This window comes from Pelobates fuscus, chromosome 2, assembly GCF_036172605.1.
Source record: "Pelobates fuscus isolate aPelFus1 chromosome 2, aPelFus1.pri, whole genome shotgun sequence".
NCBI lineage: Eukaryota > Metazoa > Chordata > Amphibia > Anura > Pelobatidae > Pelobates > Pelobates fuscus.
Window position 1 is genome coordinate 371861744 of NC_086318.1, and position 25116 is coordinate 371886859.

The 25116-nt window shown below is 38.3% G+C and overlaps 1 protein-coding gene across 2 annotated transcripts in view; it reads right to left on the minus strand.

Annotated features, from left to right (window-relative positions):
- Positions 1–25116, minus strand: part of RALGAPA2 (Ral GTPase activating protein catalytic subunit alpha 2) — a 276792-nt gene that overhangs the window by 26298 nt on the left and 225378 nt on the right. For both annotated transcript variants that reach the window (XM_063443720.1, XM_063443719.1), the window contains one exon: positions 13942–14063. In XM_063443720.1, the coding sequence (XP_063299790.1) occupies positions 13942–14063 (122 nt within the window). The remainder of the gene's footprint in view (positions 1–13941; positions 14064–25116) is intronic.

Consider the following 25116-nt stretch of genomic DNA (forward strand, 5'->3'; position numbering starts at 1 on the left):
CTCTAATTAACACCATAAACCGAAGTTGCAATGCAACTAAATGCTTTGTATCAGTAAGTGGGAAAACACACATTTTACTACTAAAAGCAGTGTAAAACATCTATAGGTAATTAATTTTAGGGTCTTAATCCACATCCATCCGGCACGTAAACCACAAAAAACTAAATAAATGCATCTTTAATACCTTTAAATAACTAGGTGCAAGGTAAAAAAAAGACTTGGCACTAAATTCAGTATTCCATTCTACAAATCTTAATCTGATCAAATCTTAAACACCTTGTAACATTCCATCACCTTTTTATTTAATTAAATAGTAATATGTCACCATTCCTGACCTACTGCCCCATCTCCAAGTCTTTCTAAAAGGTTGCATGCTCATCTAAACAACGCTCTGTCTTCTTCCTCTCATCTTTTTCCTCTCCTCCCTCAGTACCAACATTATGTAATTACCCCACTTACCTCAACCTCCACATATCCCCCTCAGTGCTACACTCATCCTCATCTGCCAACATTCAGTGTACATTCTGGAACGCACCATCTATCTGCAGCAAACTCAAATCTACAGCTATACACAACCTCCTTATTCCAAAAGTTCTCATCCTACCTGTACTCACTGAGACCTGGTTGTCCCCTTCTGACAGGGTTACTTCTGCTTTATGCTTTTGTGCCCTACAACTATCCCACACTCCCAGACTCAATAACTGTAAAGCAGGTGGTGTAGACCTCATTCTCTCTCTCCGATATGCCTTTAAACCAATCTTCTATGCCCCTGCCTTATCTTTTCCTTGGTTTGAAGTTGGCATATTTCGCACAGTCCGCATATTTAAACCCACTTCTTTAAGAATTGCCATCATTTATCACCTCCCTGGTCATCCTAGCTTATTCATTTATCCCTTTTCTTCCTGGCTACCTCATTTTCTCCCTTATCCTTGGGAACTTTAACATCCCAATCAACAACCCTAACTGCTCTGATGCCTCTCGACTGCTCTCTGTAACTTCCTCCTTCCTTCAACTTCACGCAATGGTCTAACTCAACAAACTCCTACAGTGAGAAACACTCAATCTAATTTTCACCAATCTCTGTCTTGCCTCTATTCTCTCCCATGTTCCGTTTGCCCTGACCACAAATTGCACCTAACCACACCCCATACCAAAATTATAACACCCTCTGTAAATGTATATTGCAGAAACCTCCATAGTCTTGACCTACAGCAATTCTCCACCAACCTCCAAACTTTACTTTTAACTATCACAAAGCTCACCTGCCCTTGCTCTGCAACCTCCCTCCCCTCTCAATTAGATATCATGGCAACGCCTACATTTAAACATTGGAAGTGCCCCCGATTACAGACTTGGCACAACAAGCAGACCCGGTACCTCCAAAGAACTCTTATGCTGCATCCGACTTCCTCCACTATAAATTTACGCTACTCTTGTACAGTTTTGCTCTCTCCTCTACAAAAGTAAACTACTTCAATACACTTAAAACCGCACTCTACAGAGAACCCAAATGCCTCTTTTACACTTTTAACGCTTTTCTTTGCCCTGCTGCTGCTCCTCCTCCAACTAACTTGACTGCTACAAACGTCAAACTCAATTCACTGATAAGATTTCTGCAATTAGGGAAGTGATCTCTAATCTTCCTCCAACCCTTACCATTACTTCCCCCTTCCCTCCCTCCTTTATTTGCACCCGCTAATTTTGTAAAATTCTTTTTCACAAGATTCATTTTGTCAGATGTTGAGAAATGTTAGAGAAGAAATAGCTAACCACTAATTTGTGCTAAAACAGAAATATGAAGAAACTAATAAATTAAAGTCAACCAGTCACCCAAGAATCTGTACATAACTATAAATAATATATAGTAATGCAGGAATTCATTCTGATGAAGTTGCCATGGTGCCCCGAGGGTTCCTTTAACATCACTTTTTCCCTTACTCCTCATATTAACTTATCTAATTTCTCCGATCAATTCCTCCATAACATTCCGAAGAAAAGGAACATTATATACTGCCATATGTCCCACTCCCATCTATACCTCTGCCTTCTATTCCACTGGCTCCAAACCTGGTCCCTGTATTTCTAATGCTTCCAACCTTGCTTACCTCACAGCCACAGCAAGATCTGTAACTTATGGAGCTTCATACCAATACACTGCAACCCCAAGGCCCTTCTCTCCATTTCCCTATGAATAGCTCCCAACATTTCAAATGGGCAAAGTGGGACACTTTAAATTTCAGATAAATTTTAGGTGACTTAATTTATGGAACTAAAATGTATCTTATCTACACAGACTGATTTATAAACACATTTGTTGTATTTTAAAGACATTACTGGGAGTATTGTTGCTGTGGAGCTCTGTTATAAACTCAGTCACAACAACAAAAAAGAGGGACATTAGGATAATAAGAGGGACAGAGGGATTTGGGGCTGATATACGGGCTGTTCATCTTAAATACCACTTAGGAGGTACGCTATGGAATACAGCATCTGTCTGTGAAACCTACCCGTCTTTGATCAAGTGAAACATTTTTCTGACTATGGGTCCTGTGACTGTCCTGACTCTGTATTTATGCACATACGCAGGGAATCTGAGTGGCAGTAGCGGCTTGCTAATCAAGATGGATAGATTCTAATAATATATACTAAAATATAGAGGCATACTTAAAAGTCCATGAGCACGCAGAGATAACCCATTAAAGCGCAAGCACTTGCCAACATCAAAGCAACCCTCTTGAATGAAGTGTACGCTAGTCACCTTGCTGGTAATTTTTGGGGTTTACTGAAACAATTGGGCTCAAGAATATTGTAGTCATTGTTGATGCCCAAGAGTAGTGGGAGTTTGAACACAGGGCTAATTTCTGTGTTTTTATTTAAATACGCAGGTGTGAACGAGAGTTCTTAAAGTAAGAAAGAAATCTGTAAAATGTCTGTAATATCCTTAACTGCTTTCCCTAAAGAAGGCAGTACACAAATAACATCTGTACAAAGTAGAAATGAAACCCGATGAAAGAATTTGTGTTTTAAGCAGCTGGACTGCAGTTGGAGTGAATACCTCCAGCTATTACAGGCTTTATCATACGCCAATATTCCACAACCACTGTCAGTTGTAGCAATACAGTGCATTTATCTTCCATTCATTCCTGTCTACATATGAGCAGAGTTTTTCCATTTTCAAATAAATGCCAAGGATTGACTGAGCTCTATCCAATTCCTGGTTGAAGCAGATGACCAGAGCACAGAAATAAGAGGCCAGGTATCTGCTGCAGGAGTATCTTATCAATATATTGCAGTAAAGTATGCATTTTAAAACACACAGCAATGTGCTTTAAGCAGCATATTTGGGGAATTGGGAAACTATTTTGTTTGAAACTGTGATTACTTGAATAAGCATGTTTTCTGTAAATGTGTACAATGTACAATGAACAACGTTTACACAATTGGTCATGACAGATAGCCAGTGGTTGCCTATTAGTTTAGATATTTTAGATATATATTTAAAGGCTGGTTGAGCATTAGTGCAAATGTAGTTCACTGTGATTTTTGTCATCATGCTAAGCATCAGTTGTCCGTTGAGGCTCCAAACCAATTGAAGACTAAGGCACACTTCAATGAGAGAAACAATTGCAAAGCATGCATATTAAAAAAAACATTGTTTTAAGCAGCTAATTTGATATTAACATAAAGCCTAAAGGCTAACACTTACTACAACTATAGTTTATAAATTGTATTCAACTTATTACAGCCCCCAAGTTGTGCTGTGGCACACTCTGAGGTGGCTTGAAGCACACCACTGTGTCACAGGTTGACAACCACTGATCGAGAGTGCCCCCTGACTTACTACTTTAGAGAATGGTCACACCGCTCGAGTATAGATCAGATATTAAGATTGGAAGAGGATCTAACTACTAAAATTATGCATCCAGAGTGCCCCCTGACTTACTACTTTAGAGAATGGTCATACTGCTCGAGTATAGTTCAGATATTAAGGTTGAAAGAGGATCTAACTACTAAAATTATGTATCCAGAGTGCCCCCTGACTTACTACTTTAGAGAATGGTCATACTGCTCAGGCATAGATCAGATATTAAGGTTGAAAGAGGATCTAACTACCAAAATTACACATCGAGAGTGCCCCCTAACTTACTACTTTAGAGAATGGTCACACCGCTCGAGTATAGATCAGATATTAAGATTGGAAGAGGATCTAACTACTAAAATTATGCATCGAGAGTGCCCCCTGAGTTACTACTTTAGAGAATGGTCATACTGCTCGAGTATAGTTCAGATATTAAGGTTGAAAGAGGATCTAACTACTAAAATTATGTATCCAGAGTGCCCCCTGACTTACTACTTTAGAGAATGGTCATACTGCTCAGGCATAGATCAGATATTAAGGTTGAAAGAGGATCTAACTACCAAAATTACACATCGAGAGTGCCCCCTAACTTACTACTTTAGAGAATGGTCATACTGCTCAGGCATAGATCAGATATTAAGGTTGGAAGAAGATCTAACCACCAAAATTACACATCGAGAGTGCCCCCTGAGTTACTACTTTAGAGAATGGTCACACCGCTCAAGTATAGATCAGATATTAAGGTTGGAAGAGGATCTTACTACCAAAATTACGTATATCTATAATGTGCTCTAGTGGAAATGCAGGTTGTTAGGGTAGACCTTTAAATTTCTCTGAAAGGACCAGTTATTAAAGAGGTACACATAGCTATTTCTGAACTTCCTAGGAAAATGGGTCTTTTTATGGGTGTAGGAAGTGAAGAGAGATGGGGTGCACGTGCTCCAGATAGCCTTTTTAGACGGATAGATGGGTTATTCTGGTGAAGATTCATGGCTGCACGTATTTCTGTACATGTTGCCCAGTTGGTTTGGATCTCCATTGCCGTGTTATCAGACTCACTCCTAGAATCCAGTCCCTTAAAAATTCACACTAAAAACACAACTCATTAGGAAAGCTTACCTTATCTTCCTGGGCAACGCTCCTTTAATTATAATTGCTCTCCTTATTTCCCTCGTCTCTATAGACCAGCTCACTCTCTCCGTCCACTGTTCGCTGGATTATTACACAATTTTACTAGCTAAGTTTAACACAGGCATCCTATCCCTCAATACCTACCCCCTCTGACATGCTGATACTTCTTGTGTGTTTTTGTCCTTATCCCTTCCACTTAGATTGCAAGTTGTTTGAGCAGTTTGTCTCCGTTATATTCTGCATGGTAATTATTTATCGTCAAATATTCACATTCTATAACTGTAAATCCCTGCAGAATATGTTGGAGCTATATAAATGCTAATAATAATATTAAAATAATAATAATCGTGTTGCTGGCTGATGTTAGAAGCTATACCAACTTTCTCTCTTGGTATTTTAATTCAGCTGGCCATTGGGGGCATCAGGGACTCAAAACCTTTCTCAGAAGCATGCAGGCATTTGTAGCTGATATTACTGCATGAAGGCCATCAGTGCATCTGTTGGGAACGAGGTAGGCAGAGAGAGCTAAAAAAATACGTATGTGGGGCTAAAATAGTAGACAGACTGAGAATTGCAAGAGGGGTGAGAAAGTGAGATACTGAAGTGCTGAGAGATGCAAGTCAACACTAAGAGAGAGAAAGTACATGGTGTGAGATAGAAGAAGTTGACAGAGAAAGAGACATTGAGAGCTGACATGGAAAGAGATGGGACAATGCAAACTAAGGGACACAGAGATTTTGTACACACCATAATTACTTCATTCACACACAGACAACACATAGAGACAACCTACAAATTACACACACTAACCTAAGACTCATATAGACCCCTGCAGTAACACAACAACTTTTTTGCACGTAGAGACCCCTGCAAGCACAGACCTATATACCCCTTCAAACACACGCACACACACACACACACACACAATACAAACACTTTCTGAATTCACACACCGACATTGCACATATACAACCCCGAATGGAAGAACACTAACAATTCATACAGTTATAACCCTAAATGAAAACAATTCACACACAAGTACTAGCACTCTGCACATGTACACACAGACAGAATTCACAGACGCTTAAACTCCTCACAAATATACAAATGTAGTTTCACTGACATTAAGCATATACAAAAGAGGAATTGACACTGGCACAATATACACAAATAAGCACTCACACCAACACTACATTGATACATTGACTAATTAACACTTGCAGTCACTATACACATCCTTTCATTCGCAAGTACTTGCTCTATTTACTGTACCTAAATAAGCACACACAACTGCACAATTATTTCTCTAAGCAATGAACTGTGGCAAACTGAAAACTGAATGGCAAAAGCTTGGCTAAAAGAGACAAAAACTGGAAAACAGCCGAACTGGATAATTTTTCAGTTCAGCTATATTACCTTAATGTTTACATTTGGTGTTTAATGAACTACAATAATCTGTGTATGACATATACGCACCTATAGTGGATTGTGAATATGATTTCTATACGGTATTCCATATTGTGTGTTTGTCTGTATAAAATCTTGTGGTTAGATGTATGCCTTCTAGGAAGGTAGTAGATTTTTAAAGCTGAAGCACCGCCCCCTCCCTGCCCGATTTTTTTTTTTTTTTATCTTGTTCCTACCTCCATGGGCTATAAGATCAATATTCGCCAACTTGGTGCAATTATGAATTTCACAGAATTCAATAACCACTGTGAAGATGGCATCATACGCGATCGCTTCCCCATTACCTAGTTACACATCTTCTCAGACAGCGAATGTCTGCAAAGTGAATAAATATTGTGGTTTTAACGCTCTGGCGTCTATTTGACAGAATGTCAGGTGGGGAAGGCTCTGGCAGCTGCTGTTATTTGTTTTGAATCTAGTAGCTGCGAGGGAACATTAACTATTAACCTCTTTTAATGTGAGTGTCTTCCTTCACTGGAAGGTGTTAAGTTGGGTTTATTGTCCCTCCAGTAACAGGTAGAGATGCTGCGTTTGAATCCATTTGAATAAAGTGCATAATTCCGCTTCGTTTGGTATATCATTAGCATACAGGATGACCTCATAGTGAACAGATGTACAGAGATGGAGCAGTGATTAGATCAGTCTTCTCAGCAGTTGAGAGTCCACAAGTAATTAACCCTTCGGAGGTTATATCTGCGTCCCCCTACATATTAATGATGTGTACCCGTAAGCATCAAAAGCAGGCACGATGAAACAGACATCATTTAAATGGGAAACGTAATCACTTCTCAGCTGTGTCTACAAGTAGCCGTTAGACTGACTGGATGGGATTTTGTCTTTATATTATCAGCTGCTAGATGCTCATCTAAACCTATAGTTATTGATTTTTTTTTTATTTTACAACCGTTAACTCTACTTAATGTTTTTGCAAACCTAAATTAAAGCAGGGAAAAAAAAAAGTAGAAAATATTTCTCCTTATTTGCAAACTGATAAAAAATTTCTATTTTAAGGAACATTAAACAAAATCTAATTTTAGAATGGAAACAAAATATAATCATTTTTCTTTTGGTTTTTCTTATTTTAAAGAGTTCTGTTTACCATTCGGAAGAAATAAAAATAAAGTATACTGAAAATGGACCTATAGTTTACAGTAATTTGGCCAGGCTTGTTACACATACTGCTTTATATACATATTTATTAATATGCCTGTGTCATGGAAAGGTGAAAGCTCATAGTATATAAAACTAATGGCTAACTTTGGCATTGCAGGTGTTTGAGAAGTACATTTCGTACAAAACTCAAACTCTAAAATGTTCGGAGGAGTTGAGCTCTGCACATAGCTTACAGCCTCAGCCAAGTGACATATGATTCCACAATTTAAAGGGACACTAAGTACCAAAACAACTTTAACTTAATGGAACAGTTTTCGTGTATATATCATGTCCCTGCAGTCTCAGTGATTAATGTTTGCCACGTAAAAATTAAATCCCCTTTGGTTCATTTTTATGCAACCCTAGCCACACAGCCTCTATGAAACAAATAGTTTTATTTTTAATCAAATATTAAAAGCAGTGTTCACACTTTAGAATTTTTTTACATTTGTTTTTAAATCTAATGCCCTGTCAATTGGACTCTAATCACACACGTGAGGCTCCTTCCTATAGGCTACAGCAGGCTATTAACAGAGCAGGAGATAAGAAATTCTGAATTAAGCACACTGTGCAATAAAGGAAGTTTAGAAATTAGATCTCTCTTTACAGGAAGTGTGTAGGGAGCCTGTGTAACTCAGCCATTGTAGGTGTGGTTAGGGCTGAAGTTTTGCTAACATGAAAAGAAACTAAAAGCAAATGGCAGAGAGGGGAGAGCCAATCAGTACACAGAGAAACCTTTGTCTACATTACGGGCCACTGTCCTGCAAGTCTGGTTACACTTTTAATAAAGTTTATTAAATGCTATTTAAGTCAACAACATACATGTTTTAATTGCACTTTGAAGAGTCACTTTAGGCACCATAGCCACCTCAACGGATTGTTGAACTTCCCCCTTACAATCGGCTAACCCGCTCAGCGGCCCCAACAGCCGGGCTGCAAGTTGTTGGTTACTGAGCATCTCTGCAAAACTATGAGTAAACCCATGGACTTCAGGCACCATAATCACTTCAACCAGTTGTATCTATGTATCTGTTCTAAATTGTTACACTAGGGGAACACAACCAATAGGATAGTGGTAATACTGGTATTTCATTTGCTCTACAAAGTACTGCCATTAAGTTCAGTCTTCAATTACTGAACCTTTGCTTGAAAACTGTAAAACCCGTTAGTACAGGCAAATTCAAGCTCTTTAAGCATCACTGCATATATTGCTGCTTCACAAAAACACAGTTTGTGCCATTTTAATGCTGCAATGTACAGCATTGCGGTTTTGTAAGGGATTTGCAGGGTTAAACACACCTCAAGTGCTCGTCTTCCTGACAGCCACTAGAGGTGATTCCTCTGTAAGAATGGAGTCAGATTTGGTTGTCAATCAAATGTTGCTCATAGAGGACATTTGACTGGCACAACATAGCGATTTGATGCGCTTGCGCACTACACGCTCAATGCTTTCATATGGGAAGGACTGGTTGAGATCATCAATCTTGATGATATCAAGCGGGGAGGCGGTGTGGAGACTGGTACAGCCAGGGATGATGGGTAAGTAATTTTCTTTTTTTTTATTGCAAATTGAGGGGGTCACCTAAATAGTTAGTAGGACACTATAGCGTTAGTAATACAGGTTTGTATTCCTAATGCTATAGTGTTCCTTTAAAAGCAGCACTATTCAAGTTTTGCTGATATTGCCACTTGATCAAGCAGTGATTCATTATAGAAACATACATCTTGGAATTACATTACAATTATCAAACACTAAGTGCAAGTTTACAAACAAACTAAAAGATAGTAACCCCAAAATAACACAATAATACATTAAATAACATGAAAAAGAAAGTACGGTAATATGCAGAACTTGTTACAGACGCTTTTTTTATTGCCCGCATTATCTATATCACCTATTCTAAAAGGTTCCATTCAAGACACTCATTGAAAAACACGGACACTCTGTGCAGACATGCAGATACACACGCACTTATTCCTACTTTTAATGCTCCTTGATACGGAAATGGTTATATCGATCTTGGAATCACGGAAAAGCAGGTTTCAGATCATTATATCAGCTAATTATCTTACTGTCTGGGCTGTTTAAAAAAAATAAAAAAAATAATAATAATAATAATTTGGCAGTGTGTTAAAAAAGAATGTTTGCACCTGTCCCGGTTTTGCTAAATATGCAGAAAAAGTTAATAAGAAAGAAAAAGAAAGATAGAGAAGAGAAAAAAAGCTATATTGTGAATGGATGTTAATGAAAAGCCTTAAGTTAGGCGCGTTTTCTAATATTGCTAAGTATTCCAGTTCAACAAAGATAAATACAGGCCATCCCGATATTTCTTGAAGCCTCCCTGGGAAGCAGGGCACGATTATGTAAATAACATTGCTTCCTTTGCCTTCTGCACCAGCTTGCTTATCTCCAAAGCCTTCTGCCTGCTGCTATTGGCGAGCAATACAAGTGTGTGCACACAGCTCTTATCTCTGAACAAAGCATGAGAGAGGCACAAGGACTGAAGCCAGCGATGTTGGACAGTGACGCATGGCTGATTTTCTGTGAGATTTATTTAACTGAATTTAATTTCTTTTCTTCACTACTGCAGTTTTGATCGGAGATATTTAATAACTGTGCCAAATGAGAGATTATACGGGAAAGAAAAGGAGGATGCAGAGAAACACATTTATTAATTACACAGTGGGAGAAATAGATTTTTTTCCCCCCCTTAGTAATAAAGAACATGTATCCATGCATTTGGTGGATTTAATTTAAACATGGAAAGCACTGTGCATAGCCCATCTGGCAAGAATGCCATCAAAGCTCTGCTGTTGAATAGAAGGAGAGGGGGAAAAAAAACCCTTCAACATGCAAAACCGTGATCTCTGTTAGAGAAGGATGATTGCAATTCACAATTTTATTCACTTGCCCTTAAACGACCTTGTTTGGTAAACTGTTTTACTAACGCTTAATGAGACAGGATAATGGAAAGAAAACACAAGTACAGGGGAATCTATACTTATGTCCTTGATGTTCATAAGCACATAGGTAGATGTTCTACAGTATCAAGGCCATATGATACGTGATCAGATTTTCAGTCACTGAAGGTTGAACCACGTTATTTACCAGGCAGGCTTCAGACTGGTCTGAGCTTCCCTATCTCTCTAAATTATGGGAGCAAATTCAACCTACGTAAATAACATGGTAACTACGGCCTGTATAATACATTGAAAGGACTGATTGTATTACACTAAAAACCCATGGCAAGCAACAGGTAGATTCTATGTCACTAACGGACTGAAACACTGTATTAATTGCTGGTTTTGGCTGGTTAGAATCAACTAACTGTACATTAATACACACATTTCAAATGCAAAATCTACACATTTCCGTGGAGAGAGAAGTTTGAATCCATGTTTATTCTTGAAAACGGACAAATGTATTGCAACCGAACTCCCCCCACCCCCCCTTAAAACTTAAAATAAAAGAACAAACAAAAAAAATTAATAACTTTTCCAACTAGATAAAATATTTTTTTTTCTAAAGACAACCTGGGCAAAACAGAAAGGGACACTAATTTAAATCAATCAATATAATATATTATATAATATTGATTGGTTTTTAATATATATATATATATATATATATATGTGTGTGTGTAAAATGCACTTCTAGAGAAGTTGAGATACTTCTCATAGAGAAACACTGAGAAAAAACAGCACATGCACGACAATCTTCTCGAGCATTGGACACCCCCAGTAATCAAATTGATGAAATTACTGCATATGTGTGTTGGAAGCCCCTCTGGATGTCTGAGTGACAGACATTAGTAGGCGTGAATCTTGCAAAATGTAAACAATGCTGTCTCAGAAATACTGGGCAATATCCCTTACTGGTATAAATTTAGCAAAATGACATTTTTGTAATGTTTCAAAGAGACAGGCACACAATCATGCTCACTTTCCTGTGATTTGCTGTACACAAATAAATGAATATTTTTTTTATGCTGTCTGAAAAAATTTGAACCGATAGTGATGCAGAGTTTTAAAAGAGGTGCAATCACCTCACAACCGAAGTTTCAGGTGGATTTAGGGAAGATTTTGTAATTGCAAAGAGGAAAGTGAGACACACTAGGGAGTAGTGGAATGAATCTGGCTTCAATTATATTTAAGAATATTTTTGAAGGAGGAAATAAAACAACACACAAACACCCCCCCAAAAAAACAAAACAAAAACTCACAAACGCGCACACATAAAAAGTTACAGTACTCATATACTACTTTTTAGTGGCAGAATATAAACACAACGTATTCACACAATAATTTCTATTGCAGAAATGCTGAAAATCTGTGTTTCCAACATCAACAGGGTACTTCCCATCTCCTGACTGTATAACTATAACTACTGGATATGACTAAGATCTTGAACCTGACAAAACCTAGTTGGAACCAGCCTGTCATCTCATCTGAATGAAGTAACACAAACAAAAACACATCACAAAACAACGTTACCATTTCAATAGGAAACCTGGATAGAAGGGGCTTCTAAACTGGTGATGATCTGGCAATACCAAGAGATTTTGTAAACAAAATACGCATAATGAATTACACAGCAGATAATTGGCAAAGAAGAGCCTGCTGTTTTGTGAGTGTTTCCAGAATGAAAACAGACTGCTTTGGGTAACAATAAGACACTGCACTTGTGCTACGCTCTCCCAACAAAACTTTACCCATGCAGTTTAAATTCATTAATCCCTGACCTTGGAGTTTCAGCGGCATAATCCTCATTTAGCATTAACAGCAACGAGTTTCATTGTGAGGGGCCATCACTGATTGCTCCCCTCCTTCTTATAGCCATGGCCTCCCCATAAGTGTATGGTTACTCAAGTGCAGCTTTTCAGCTATAGTATTGGTTCCGTGAGAAGCCCGCACCAGGGTATGAGCAGAAAGATGTTCCTGCGAGAGAGAGTTCTTTAATCTTGCGAGAGTTGGAGGTGAAAAGAGCAAAAAATAGAAAAAATAAAATGAATGTCATTAATCCTTTTGATATTCATTATTTCATTCAGGAGGACTTTGCATTTGTTGGCAGTTACCAGGTGTACATCTACAAGGTGTGGACAGAGCAAAGAAGAGACGAAGGAACAGAACACTACAGGCTGGTCTATATTTAAGGGTCACTTAAAGACTAATAGGGAATGATGCATTAAACATGGTCAGGCGTTTATTTACGGTATACTCCATAAATCAGCTAAGCAATAGTCTTTACAAGTGTGTACCTGTAAATAAAGATCTGGAGCCAATTGTACCATGCTACAAAGTAGGCTTGTATTTGAATGGCTGGATGAAAAGTGCCAAGCATCTAAATCTTTTTAAGCATTTTAAAAGAAGAATGTGTTTAGCAGTAACTCTGTAACAGTGCGTCCAATGTAGTCATCCAATTTCACACTCTACAGGATAACCTTTTCAGTGAAACTTTATATTTGAATGGCAGAACCCTGGCTGTTGTAGGACAACTGCCACAATGTTTTGCTGTAATGCCTGTGCTGACCATGCATCATGGGACGTGCAGTTCTACAACACCCTGGGGTTTACTGTATTAACAACATGCTGTATGTCAGAGCACACCTTTTAGAATCCATAGCTGTTGATAAATGCACATGATAATGAGATAATGAAATCTTACCAAACCATAAGTGATCATCCTTGCTTACATTCCATCAGTGCAACTTAACGCATTAGGACACAAGGCAGGGAAATATTGTGATCATGACAATCTTGACATTTGTTTGGGCCTGAAAACTAGTCCTGTGGATCCAACGCAAGGGCCAGAGTTTTGAGGATCAAGTAATGGTTGATTCCATGAAATTCCTGTGCTAATGATTACGATTTGTACTAAAGCCATTCTCTTCTTTTGGAGGTAAAAAGACAACATACTTTTTTTTCTCTTTAGGTTGGAAAACCTGAAATGTGACAGTTTTCCATACTGCAGGGATGTTTGCAAAATGTTACATTTTTTTTGTCCTTGGAGGGAATACATTTTCCTTTGAAATCAGCTTTCATTTGATTACTGCTTGTTTGATTTAATAACCTCTCTTAATGGAGGGACTGAGCAATGCCTGTAATTTTCTTTGATACCTGAATATGCACTTTTGCAACAAAGCACACACATGCATACATATAATCTATAGGATGTATAATTTATTTCAGCTTAACTCACATGTGATCTATCCACTTGGGTGAGAGGTAAATTATAATCTATCTTCTACATACAATGGACAGGACATAAGGTTGAGTAATAGCAGATATTGTACAGTTTCTGTATTTTGAACAACAAATCAAAAACTACTCACCAAATCCACCAAGCGAGTAGCTGGGAGACGGAGAGAACACTTGAGACGCAAAGTCCTCAAATGTCATCACTTCACGGTAATTCTGTATTATTGCTTCAAGATATAGAGCCCGTTCTTCATAGCTAAAATGATGAAGTTAAGGAAAGGCCAAGAGAGCAGCATAGCAGTCATTATTTGCAAACAGATAAACAGTATTCCTAAATTCAGAGCTACATATAACAAACAGGAACACTGTATGCGACTTTCAAAAACAAGTACTGAAGTAGAACATGTGGGGTAAACCACAAATCCCCCCCCCCCCCCCCCCCCCCAAAAAAAAACTAAACAAACAAGCAGACAAAGATAACTAAAAGCAGATACCTTGTGGGTTGTGTGATTCAAGTCATTGTTCTGAAGGATTGGGAATTAATCCCTTTCAGGGATCAGAAAGAAAAATGCCATAACAACAAAGCAAGAGAGTAGATACATATGTGGAACCTCATATTCATATACACATCTTCATTTATCATTTATTCAACATAAATAAAAATGGACGTTTCTGGTGTTATGTAAATAGAAACATAGGTAGATGTGAACAATGGAGACGGACAAAAATACAGCAGTAGTTAGAGGATGTAAAAGCACGAATATGTTTACATTTTCACTATCAACTTTTTTATTTTTTTTGCTAGAAAACAAATAGCTATGTTTGGACAATAGCACTTGAGATCCCTGATGGCTCATCAAGTTGTAATGAAATTAAATGACAATCTTAATTAAAACATTAAAAAAAAAAAAATTAAAATGCATCAACTAATGTGTAACCAATAATCGGTTTTACGTAAAACATACAAATACGTGTTTATGTCACGGATTTTCATGGAAAAACAAACAGAGTAAATGTAAGAAATAAGGGTAATCTTCCAATTTTAATTGCTTGATTCCTCAGTTACTCTTAACACGATAAACATCCAAGAATCTCCAAATGTAACCTGCACTCCATGCTAAATACTCAGCCAGTAATAGCAGAAATGAAAAGGTAGTAGCTGCTAGACTAGTGGAAATGCAGCTAATCAACGTGTTTTGTATCACAGGATACTTTATCAAGAAAATCTTTGTCTTTCTTTTTTGTTTTTTTCATATCCCGTTTTCTTGGAAGGTGAAATGTATGCTTGCAATAAACTAAAATTTACTTTGGGTGGGATACCCTTGCTTAAAGGACACACCGGGCGCCAATCTTGATATTATGCAAACTGCTTATTCAAACATAAAAAAAATATGCGTATCAGATTCCTGCAGCAATGAGTAATGCTTATATTTGAGCAATACGATGCAATTTTATTTAACTATAGAGAAAAAAATATACATGAAAGTGATATGAGAGCACAAGCAAGTCAAAGGTGGCTATAATTCTCTTGTAGGAGTACATTACATTCTTTTTCGTCTTTCATTCCAGAAGTGGGAGTTGCACTTCGCTCACTTCAATAAGTAATTACGGAGCATGCGCAAAGGCGAGATCATACAAGAATCCATTGTATTTTTTTTTTTTTAAACCATTCACTTACCATCTATTATCTATTTAAATAGGATGCATAAAAGGTAGATCACTAGATGCTGTAAAAATAAAACTCCCATGATGCTTTGCCAGACTATAGAACGATGTACTAAGACATCAGTGGCTCTGTTATGGGCACACCTGATCTGTGTAATGCATAGAAAAGACTTTGAATCTATCCACCCTGCAGTCTACCATAAATAACTTGGCATGACGCATCTATGATGTGCAACTGAATTTATAGGACAGCCACTATGACAATCTCTCTACGTAAACCTATTGGTTTAGGAGAGGTAGGGAATACTGAATACTTATACGAATACTGATTAAAGGGGCTTAACCTGCAGGAAGAGTCATTTTTAAAACAATATACAGACAATGCATTAAAAATAAACATGAATAAAAAGGGAAAATACCTACATTTTCCTAAAACTGCAGGCAGAATAAACTCTCCCAGACCAGAAAATATCTTCACTCATCCCGATCTAAAGACTTTTTTTTTTTGTTAGCCCATAAATTCCGGTTCAGTGAGTTTACAAAATATCTAGTTTAGTCTCTCGTCTCGTTTCCACTTAACACTTAGGAAGACTGAAAAGGCGAAATAAGTAGAAAGCAGCTACGGTATATTACAGTTCTGTGAACTGGGCTGTGCACCGCAATCTCTCTTGCTCTCTCCAGAGCCAGACCAGAAAGAGATGTCTGTTTGCATGGCACATGTCGGACATACACGTTGCATGGTCCTTGAACAGCAAAGGGAAAGCAAAACACCCCCATTTACGTTGCTGATTCAGAGGGCTGCTGTATTCTTGTAGCAATTTTGACAGTTATACGCACACTAGACAGTGAATCGACTGCACCAAACCTCGAGCAATGACAGAACGTTGTTATAGTGCTTAAAGTGAAACATTCTGTAATGTAATAATAACATATTTATCAGCTTGTATCTTTAAAAGCACATTTTGAGATGCCCTGGTGAGAAGGCGCCATATAAAAACAATTTATTAGTCCTCCCAGAATGATTTAAAAGTATGTCCAGTGATAACGGACATTATAAAAAGCTTCCTTTCAAATATAACATCATAAACCTGTCAGTGCTTTAAATTTTACATCTATAATTTATTAATTGAATTTTTATTATCAAAATGTATTAAATTGTATAAGCTGGCATTAAATAATAGTTTTTTGGAATCACACTGTACAAAAATCACCTGCAGACTAGTACGAAGTAGCATGTTTTAAAAAAAATATAAACAATGAAAACAGCACACCTACAACAAAATATGCAAAATACAAGATAATGCCATTCTTGAGGTTTACATTTGTTAAAACAGACTATAAAAACCAGTGGTGGTGGTGATAGCTAATAAATTCAGAACTCCTTGCCAATTCCAATTAAAGAATACGCTTGTTACAGTCACCTGGTGGGACCATAGGCTTATCCGAATGCAGGACTTGTAAAAACATAGACCTACATTTCCCAGGATACTTTGCCATATTTAAAAAGGGTTAAGCATCATGGAAAATTACAGGAAAACAAACACTGACTGCTACTTGCCCAACTTATTACAGTCATGCTCAACGTGCTCAGTGGCTAGCTGTTTTTATGGCTCCAAGTTTAACTCTCCTGCAATCAGTCTTTAGTCCTTTTAGCGGTGCATGGCCTGAGTGGCCGTCTGGCGGGCAGGCACTTTGACATTAAAGCCGACACGTGCTGAGGGGGCGGGGCCTGACCAGCATGAGAGACAGACGTGCCACTGCAGAGCTCCTCAGACAACAGGGCAATAATCCACTTTTTTAGCCCTAAAAGCTTGACAAATGGCAACTCAAACAGTCTCATCTGACCCACGAACGGGCACTAAACTGACCTTGCAGCCTGCGAGCACTCTGAGGCCGGCTGGCAGACCGACTTGCGCCATGAGGTATGGTGACCGTGGAGCGGGAGAGGCGGCCGATCCCCCGGTCCGGCGCCACGAGATGCTGACACAGCGCAAGCAGGAACCCCGTTACTCCCCCCCCTGGACCGTCGGGGGTGATCACGGTCCACATGTGAGAGACAAATCGAGACCGGAGCGGGAGTGGAGGGGAAATACACGGGGAAGTACGCAACACGACGCTGCACCCAACATGGCGGACGCCATGCGTTCCCCCGACCCTACAGACCCACAGCCTGGGACTCGGCAAAGACTGGACGCAATCTTTGACAATTTCTGGCGCAAGCTGGAGGCCAGGCTGACACCGACAGCCTCACCGAAGATAAGCGAGAGCCGTAAAAGCAACGAACTGGGCGCCACCGCGAGGGCCGCCGAGCCACAACCCAAACAGAGTATCATGGGCCTACCAACGCTAGAGCGGAAGGTAACCTGTAAACCCAAACCAACAGCCAAATCAGCATCTCCCATCAAAGGGGCATACAAAGCTGCTGTCCCGACTGCCCGACATCCTTCTGGGCTGGGAGCCCACCAGGGGTTTACCCCATGCCATCCATATTCCCGTGGGGACACCCGGGACAGGGAAAACCCGCGGGCGCCCGAGCCGACCACAGTGTCTGGGAGGCTCCATGGACACATGGCGAGGGCTCTCGCTACGGCCCGGAGCCTGAGAGCTGGGAAGTCGAGCCACACAGAACGGCGAGATCGCACACGAACCCCTGCCAGGAGAAACTATACCAACCTGTGGTCACTACCTCTTAGCAATGCCCCAAAATGGCGCCGCAGAGGGAGAAGCCACCCGCTCACAAGACACCTCACGAAAAGACATCAAGCACGTCGACGGAGATACAAAACTCTGCATACATATAGCAACCGACCGGGACAAGTAGGTCAGCTGCGACAGACACTTCGCACTTCACACGAGACGCAGACACGGCTGAACAAGCAGATCTCCACAAAGGCAACGCTACCCCGTCCCCTACTCGCAGACTCCCAACGGAGCGGAGGAGCAGACACGGCACTAGCCACCTGGAACCGGAGAGTCCTGAACGTGAAGCCAGTGGGACTTTGGCAGTTAAGCAGTGGCAGCCTCCCATCGAAAGGCATCGGCTGACCAACCCACTGGGACACACACTATACAGGCAAGATCTGCGGCATACACAGTTTAGACTCGGACTAATTATCAATCGACTCAATCCCTGTTTACTTTCTATATTGTTGCATGTGTTAATTGTACTAACCACTTAGTTATGCCTACCTATACGCTTCCATACCGAATCTATTTCACGCACCAACAGGTTTAAATATAGTGGGTGTTGTCGCTAGCAGGAGCAGCCCAGTCCTGTTACTAAAACTTCCTCTGGGCCTGGTTGGCTACGCAAAGAATAAAGCAAATGTTAGCATAGCAAATGTTAGCATATTGAGTTAAATTTTTATGCGGTTTTATACTCTGTATGCTGGAGCTCGATGAGCACAATCTTAGCTTTAATATTATAACTTACACTCAGATTAGCATGTTCCATGCATAGATATGTAACGAAACGCTAAAGATCACACTAGAATACATGTTACACTAGTAAGCAAGTCCACCCAACCAGACCTAGACAAGCTACATCCAAAACTATTGGTACCACAGTGCCCATATCCACATTTGTGACACCAACTGACCAACAACTCCGTGGCAACACAACCCACCATGTAACATTTCTATTGCTGTGACGTAAATGCCGGTTGTTTTGCCTTTTTGTCTCTTCTCTGATCTCTTCTAACGCAGTGCTAAACACCTTCACAGGAAAAACTTATATCGTGTACATACCAAGGTTAGCGTGTTAACAAGTACACTAGTTAATGTTAACTACCACGACTGCCTAGTTTGACCACTTTATGTTATAGCATGTTTCTTAACCACTACAAGTACCGTTGAAACTTTCATTTACCAAGAAAAGAAAAAAAAAAAAAAAAGAGGCCGTTATTCTCGGGAGTACATGCAACCCTTGTATAAACCAGTCATGTGTAACGTGTATTTTTCATGCATTAACCCCTTGTTTTACTTTCTGTAATGATACATCTTTTGCCTCAATAAAAACAAAGATTGACAAAAAAAAAAAAAAAAAAAAAAAAAAAAAAAAAAAAAAAAAGCCGACACGTGCTGGAGCAGCAGGAGCAGTCCACGGTGTGACAAATTACTGAAAGAGCTGAGCTAAACTTATGTCAGACGGCCACCTGGGCATTAGAACCTCTGCGGGTCTGTCAGCTATTCTCAATTCATTGGTCACTTATTTATTCTGCAGCCTGCTTGAGGGTTCTGTCTAAACTCTATGCATTGGCCATCAAGGCTTTTCAGGGTCTGCTGCATAATCCCTGCTGTTCAATGAACAAAGCCGCCAGAGTAACACACAAAAACAACAGAATTAAAGTTTTCAGTAAAAAAAAATTATTATAAAAAAAAAAAAAAGAAAAGAAAAGTAAAGCCTTTAGGTTAAGCTCTGTAGTAAAGGAGCTTATGGGAAATAATTTAACAAAATTAAGCTCTTTTTTTTGTAAAGTTATTCTTGACTCAACCAGCAGTTATGTCTGTTTTGTTGACTTTAGTTGGACTTGACAAAGGAACAAAGCAAATCTGAATCTGAGTAGGTGCAGCTGGTTGAACGATGAGCTGTCCCTGGTGCTGAAAATAAGTCAACGGACAACACAGTGCTTGTTACGTACGTTTAATAATCTGAAAACCTCTTAAACAAGAAAAGAAAACATGATTAACATTCTAATTTCAGCATTGCACTGTCTTTTTTTTTTTTTTCTCCCCTAACTGTGTAACCTTTAAAAAAAGTTTCACTTCACCATTCTACACGAAAAAACAACTTCACATTTTAAAAGGCATTCTTTAATACATGAATAGAGCACATTTTATATTCTACCCATGGAGCACATTTTGTGGAAATACCGAAATTAAAAACAATACAAAAAAAATTTAAAAAAAATACCCAAACACTACAGAATATTAATAATGCATATATATTGCGTATAAAATATAAATTACAAAAGGGAAAAAACAAACAAACGTTACTTTCATAAGCTGCTTAAGTTAAATATTGTTCCTATTGCCACAGCATCTGCCACTCAAAGATTTCATCTGTTTAAAAATGCCTAGACAGCATCATTTATCAATAGGGGTTAGTAGAGCAGAGTGGCTGAAATAGGGTTATTTGAAAAACTTTTGTGTGACTGCCATAGCTAGTAAAAGGTATTCATTCAGCTGTGTGCAATCAAAGGAATTTTAAGATACCCAGTTTCTGTCTCAACAACAATAACCTGAATTAAAATGTTTCTTCACAAAAGGACTTCAAAAGGAGAAAAAGCTCCAGTCTATTTATTTTAACTTCATTATTTTTTTTCCCCTTCTTTTCACAAGAGAGCGCAACATTAAAATTCCTTGTTCACATTGTCATAAGCTGATTTTATTAAAATGATTTACATGTGAAAATGGAATATTCTAAAAACACATCAGAACATAATGATGATAGAGGCTACAAGAGGGTCTGAAGAAAAACATTAATCGCCGCATGCAAATTTATTCTAATACACACCTGTTAGATGCTACAGTGGGGAAAAAAAGGAATTAAATTAGTTTATCTTATGGGAAATGAAACAATGGCTACGAACATAAACAACATCCAGCAAGGCTGCACTCCACCAATTATAGGGGTGTGCAAAAATGGCAAAATGAATGCACCTGAAATTCCTCTCAGTAAAGAAAAGCATCCTAAAAATATAGCATTTTTTTTTTAATTTCTGAAAATAAAATATTACCTGTAATAATCATTGTGTATTTTTTTTTTTTTTAGTAAATAATACAAACAAGCTAGTAACAGTGAATCTCTTGCATTATATAGCTTATGTGGAGTTGGCCATCTTTAGCTCTGTTTGGTCAACAACTATAATTTGCCAAGATTATGTTCAATATGAGGTTGAGATTTTAATATTTTATTTATAATAAAAAAAAAAAAAAAATGATGAAAGCTTTCCTTTATAGAATATGCAACCCTCCACAATAGTCTGTATTCCAGTGGGACATCTATGTTATTGAAAATCAAATGTTAAATATCTTTTCAATATTCACATCTTCAGGCTAGCAGCCCCTTCGCTGTTAGTCTATTATTGCATTTTGAATTAACAGCCAACTTCCATTTCAGGGATTTTAATTTTTTTTGAGAATCTTTAAGTCTTCTTCTGTTGACAGGTTAGTTTTGACATATTTATGAAATGTTACTGTTTGAAGGGGAATGGGAGCTCCACTGCATTGCTAAATATGCCAACTGTTGACGCCAACTCTACTACAGATTGAAAAATGAAATGCCAGGCAATGCTGATTTTTGCTCATTTCATAACTGTGACCAACTTTTCTTTACAGATTTTGTTTGGTACTAGAACTGCAATATACATTAGCAGGTCATACTTAGCAATACAATATAATATAGTCCCCTTCTGGGACAATGAAAATTGAAAAACAGTGTACATTAAGTGGAAGAAGATAGCTGCAAAACAGATACTTAACCAAATTGACAGTGAAAATAGTTTAAATCCAAGTGCTTACCAAGGATCACGAGGAATAGTCTTAAGTGGGTTCAGACATTTTACTTGCGGCTTTAAGACACTGTTAGAATCAGATGCTCAACAGTGTGCTAGTAAAATACTTTTGATAAATATCAGTAATCTAAGTAACTGCCTAATAAGAAAAGAATATGCTATATTCGTACCATAAATAGAACATTTGTAAGCGGTATTACAAAGTATTGTTTGTAGTAAAATAGTGCCTCCCAGGAAACTCTAAAGGCAATGCGCCCCAGATAAGCTACTATTTGTACTATAATTGCCAGAATGTTGCATTTAATAAACCTCAATATTTAACCCCTTAAGGACCGGACTGTTTTTGCGATGTTGTACATTTGCGACCAGGCATCTTTTTACACTTTTGTGGTGTTTGTGTTTAGCTGTAATTTTCCGCTCTCTCATTTACTGTTCCCATACAAATTATATGTTGTTTTTTAAGGACAAAAGGGTCTTTCTTTACATACCATTATTTATATAATCTCATGTAATTTAATTTTTAAAAATTGAAAAAAATACATGTTTTTTTACTTTTATGTGAAAAATCTTTTACTCATCTACAAAAGCGAATGAAAAAAACTGCTAAATAGATTCAAAATTTTGTCCTGAGTTTAAAAATACCCAGTGTTAACATGCTTTTTGCTATTTTTTTTGCATGTTATAGGGCTATAAGTACAAGTAGGATATTGCGGTTTCAAAACATACATTTTTAAAATGTATCAATAGTGACATTGTAACACTATTATCTGTCATAAATCGCTGAATAACACCCCACATGTACATATTTTTTTTAAAGTAGACAACCCAGGGTATTCAATATGGGGGTATGTCCAGACTTTTTTAGTAACATAGAAACATAGAATGTGACGGCAGATAAGAACCATTCGGCCCATCTAGTCTGCCCAGTTTTCTAAATACTTTCATTAGTCCCTGGCCTTATCTTATAGTTAGGATAGCCTTATGCCTATCCCACGCATGCTTAAACTCCTTTACTGTGTTAACCTCTACCACTTCAGCTGGAAGGCTATTCCATGCATCCACTACCCTCTCAGTAAAGTAATACTTCCTGATATTATTTTTAAACCTTTGTCCCTCTAATTTAAGACTATGTCCTCTTGTTGTGGTAGTTTTTCTTCTTTTAAATATAGTCTCCTCCTTTACTGTGTTGATTCCCTTTATGTATTTAAATGTTTCTATCATATCCCCCCTGTCTCGTCTTTCCTCCAAGCTATACATGTTAAGATCCTTTAACCTTTCCTGGTAAGTTTTATCCTGCAATCCATGAACCAGTTTAGTAGCCCTTCTTTGAACTCTCTCTAAGGTATCAATATCCTTCTGAAGATAGGGTCTCCAGTACTGTGTACAGTACTCCAAGTGAGGTCTCACCAGTGTTCTGTACAATGGCATGAGCACTTCCCTCTTTCTACTGCTAATACCTCTCCCTATACAACCAAGCATTCTGCTAGCATTTCCTGCTGCTCTATTACATTGTCTGCCTACCTTTAAGTCATCAGAAATAATCACCCCTAAATCCCTTTCCTCAGATGTTGAGGTTAGGACTCTATCAAATATTTTGTACTCTACCCTTGGGTTTTTACGTCCAAGATGCATTATCTTGCACTTATCCACATTAAATGTCAGTTGCCACAACTCTGACCATTTTTCTAGTTTACCTAAATCATTTTCCATTTGGCTTATCCCTCCTGGAACATCAACCCTGTTACATATCTTAGTATCATCCGCAAAAAGACACACCTTACCATCAAGACCTTCTGCAATATCACTAATAAAAATATTAAAGAGAATGGGTCCAAGTACAGATCCCTGAGGTACCCCACTGGTGACAAGCCCAAGCTTCGAATATACTCCATGGACTACAACCCTCTGTTGCCTGTCACTCAGCCACTGCCTTACCCATTCAACAATATTGGAATCCAAACTCAAAGATTGTAGTTTATTGATAAGCCTTCTATGTGCAACAGTGTCAAAAGCCTTACTGAAATCTAGGTAAGCAATGTCTACTGCACCACCCTGATCTATAATTTTAGTTACCCAATCAAAATAATCAATAAGATTAGTTTGGCATGATCTCCCTGAAGTAAACCCATGTTGTCTCTGGTCTTGAAATCCATGTGTTTTTAGATGTTCAACAATCCTATCCTTTAACATGGTTTCCATCACTTTCCCCACTACTGAAGTAAGGCTTACTGGCCTATAGTTGCCCGACTCCTCCCTATTACCTTTCTTGTGAATGGGCACAACATTCGCTAACTTCCAATCTTCTGGGACTACTCCTGTTATCAATGATTGGTTAAATAAATCTGTTAATGGTTTTGCTAGTACACCACTAAGCTCTTTTAATAGCTTTGGGTGTATTCCATCAGGTCCCATTGACTTATTTGTCTTTACTTTTGACAGTTGAAATAGAACCTCTTCCTCTGTAAACTCACGTGTAATAAATGACTCATTTATCCTTTTACTTAACTGAGGTCCCTTTCCTTCATTTTCATCTGTAAATACCGAACAAAAATATTCATTGAGGCAGTCAGCTAGACCTTTATCCTCATCTACATACCTTCCTTCTTTTGTTTTTAATCTAACTAATCCTTGTTTTACTTTTCTTTTCTCATTTATGTATCTAAAAAAAGTTTTGTCCCCCTTTTTTACCGACTGTGCTATTTTCTCTTCTGTGTGTGATTTGGAAGCTCTTATAACTTGCTTAGCCTCTTTCTGCCTAATCTTATAGGTCATTCTGTCTTCCTCACTCTGGGTTTTTTTATAATTACTAAATGCTAACTTTTTGTTTTTTACTATTTTGGCCACATCTGCGGAGTACCACAGTGGTTTCTTGAATTTTTTGCATTTGCTGACAAGCCTAATGCAATTTTCTGTTGCCTTCAGTAGTGCAACTTTTAAATAATCCCATTTCTTTTGGACTCCATATAAATTGCTCCAGTCTGATAATGACTCCTTTACACATATTCTAATTTTAGAAAAGTCTGTTTTTCTAAAGTCTAAAACTTTTGTTTTTGTGTGGTGTGACTCAGTCACTGTTCTTATATTAAACCACACTGACTGATGATCACTGGATCCTAAACTTTCACCTAC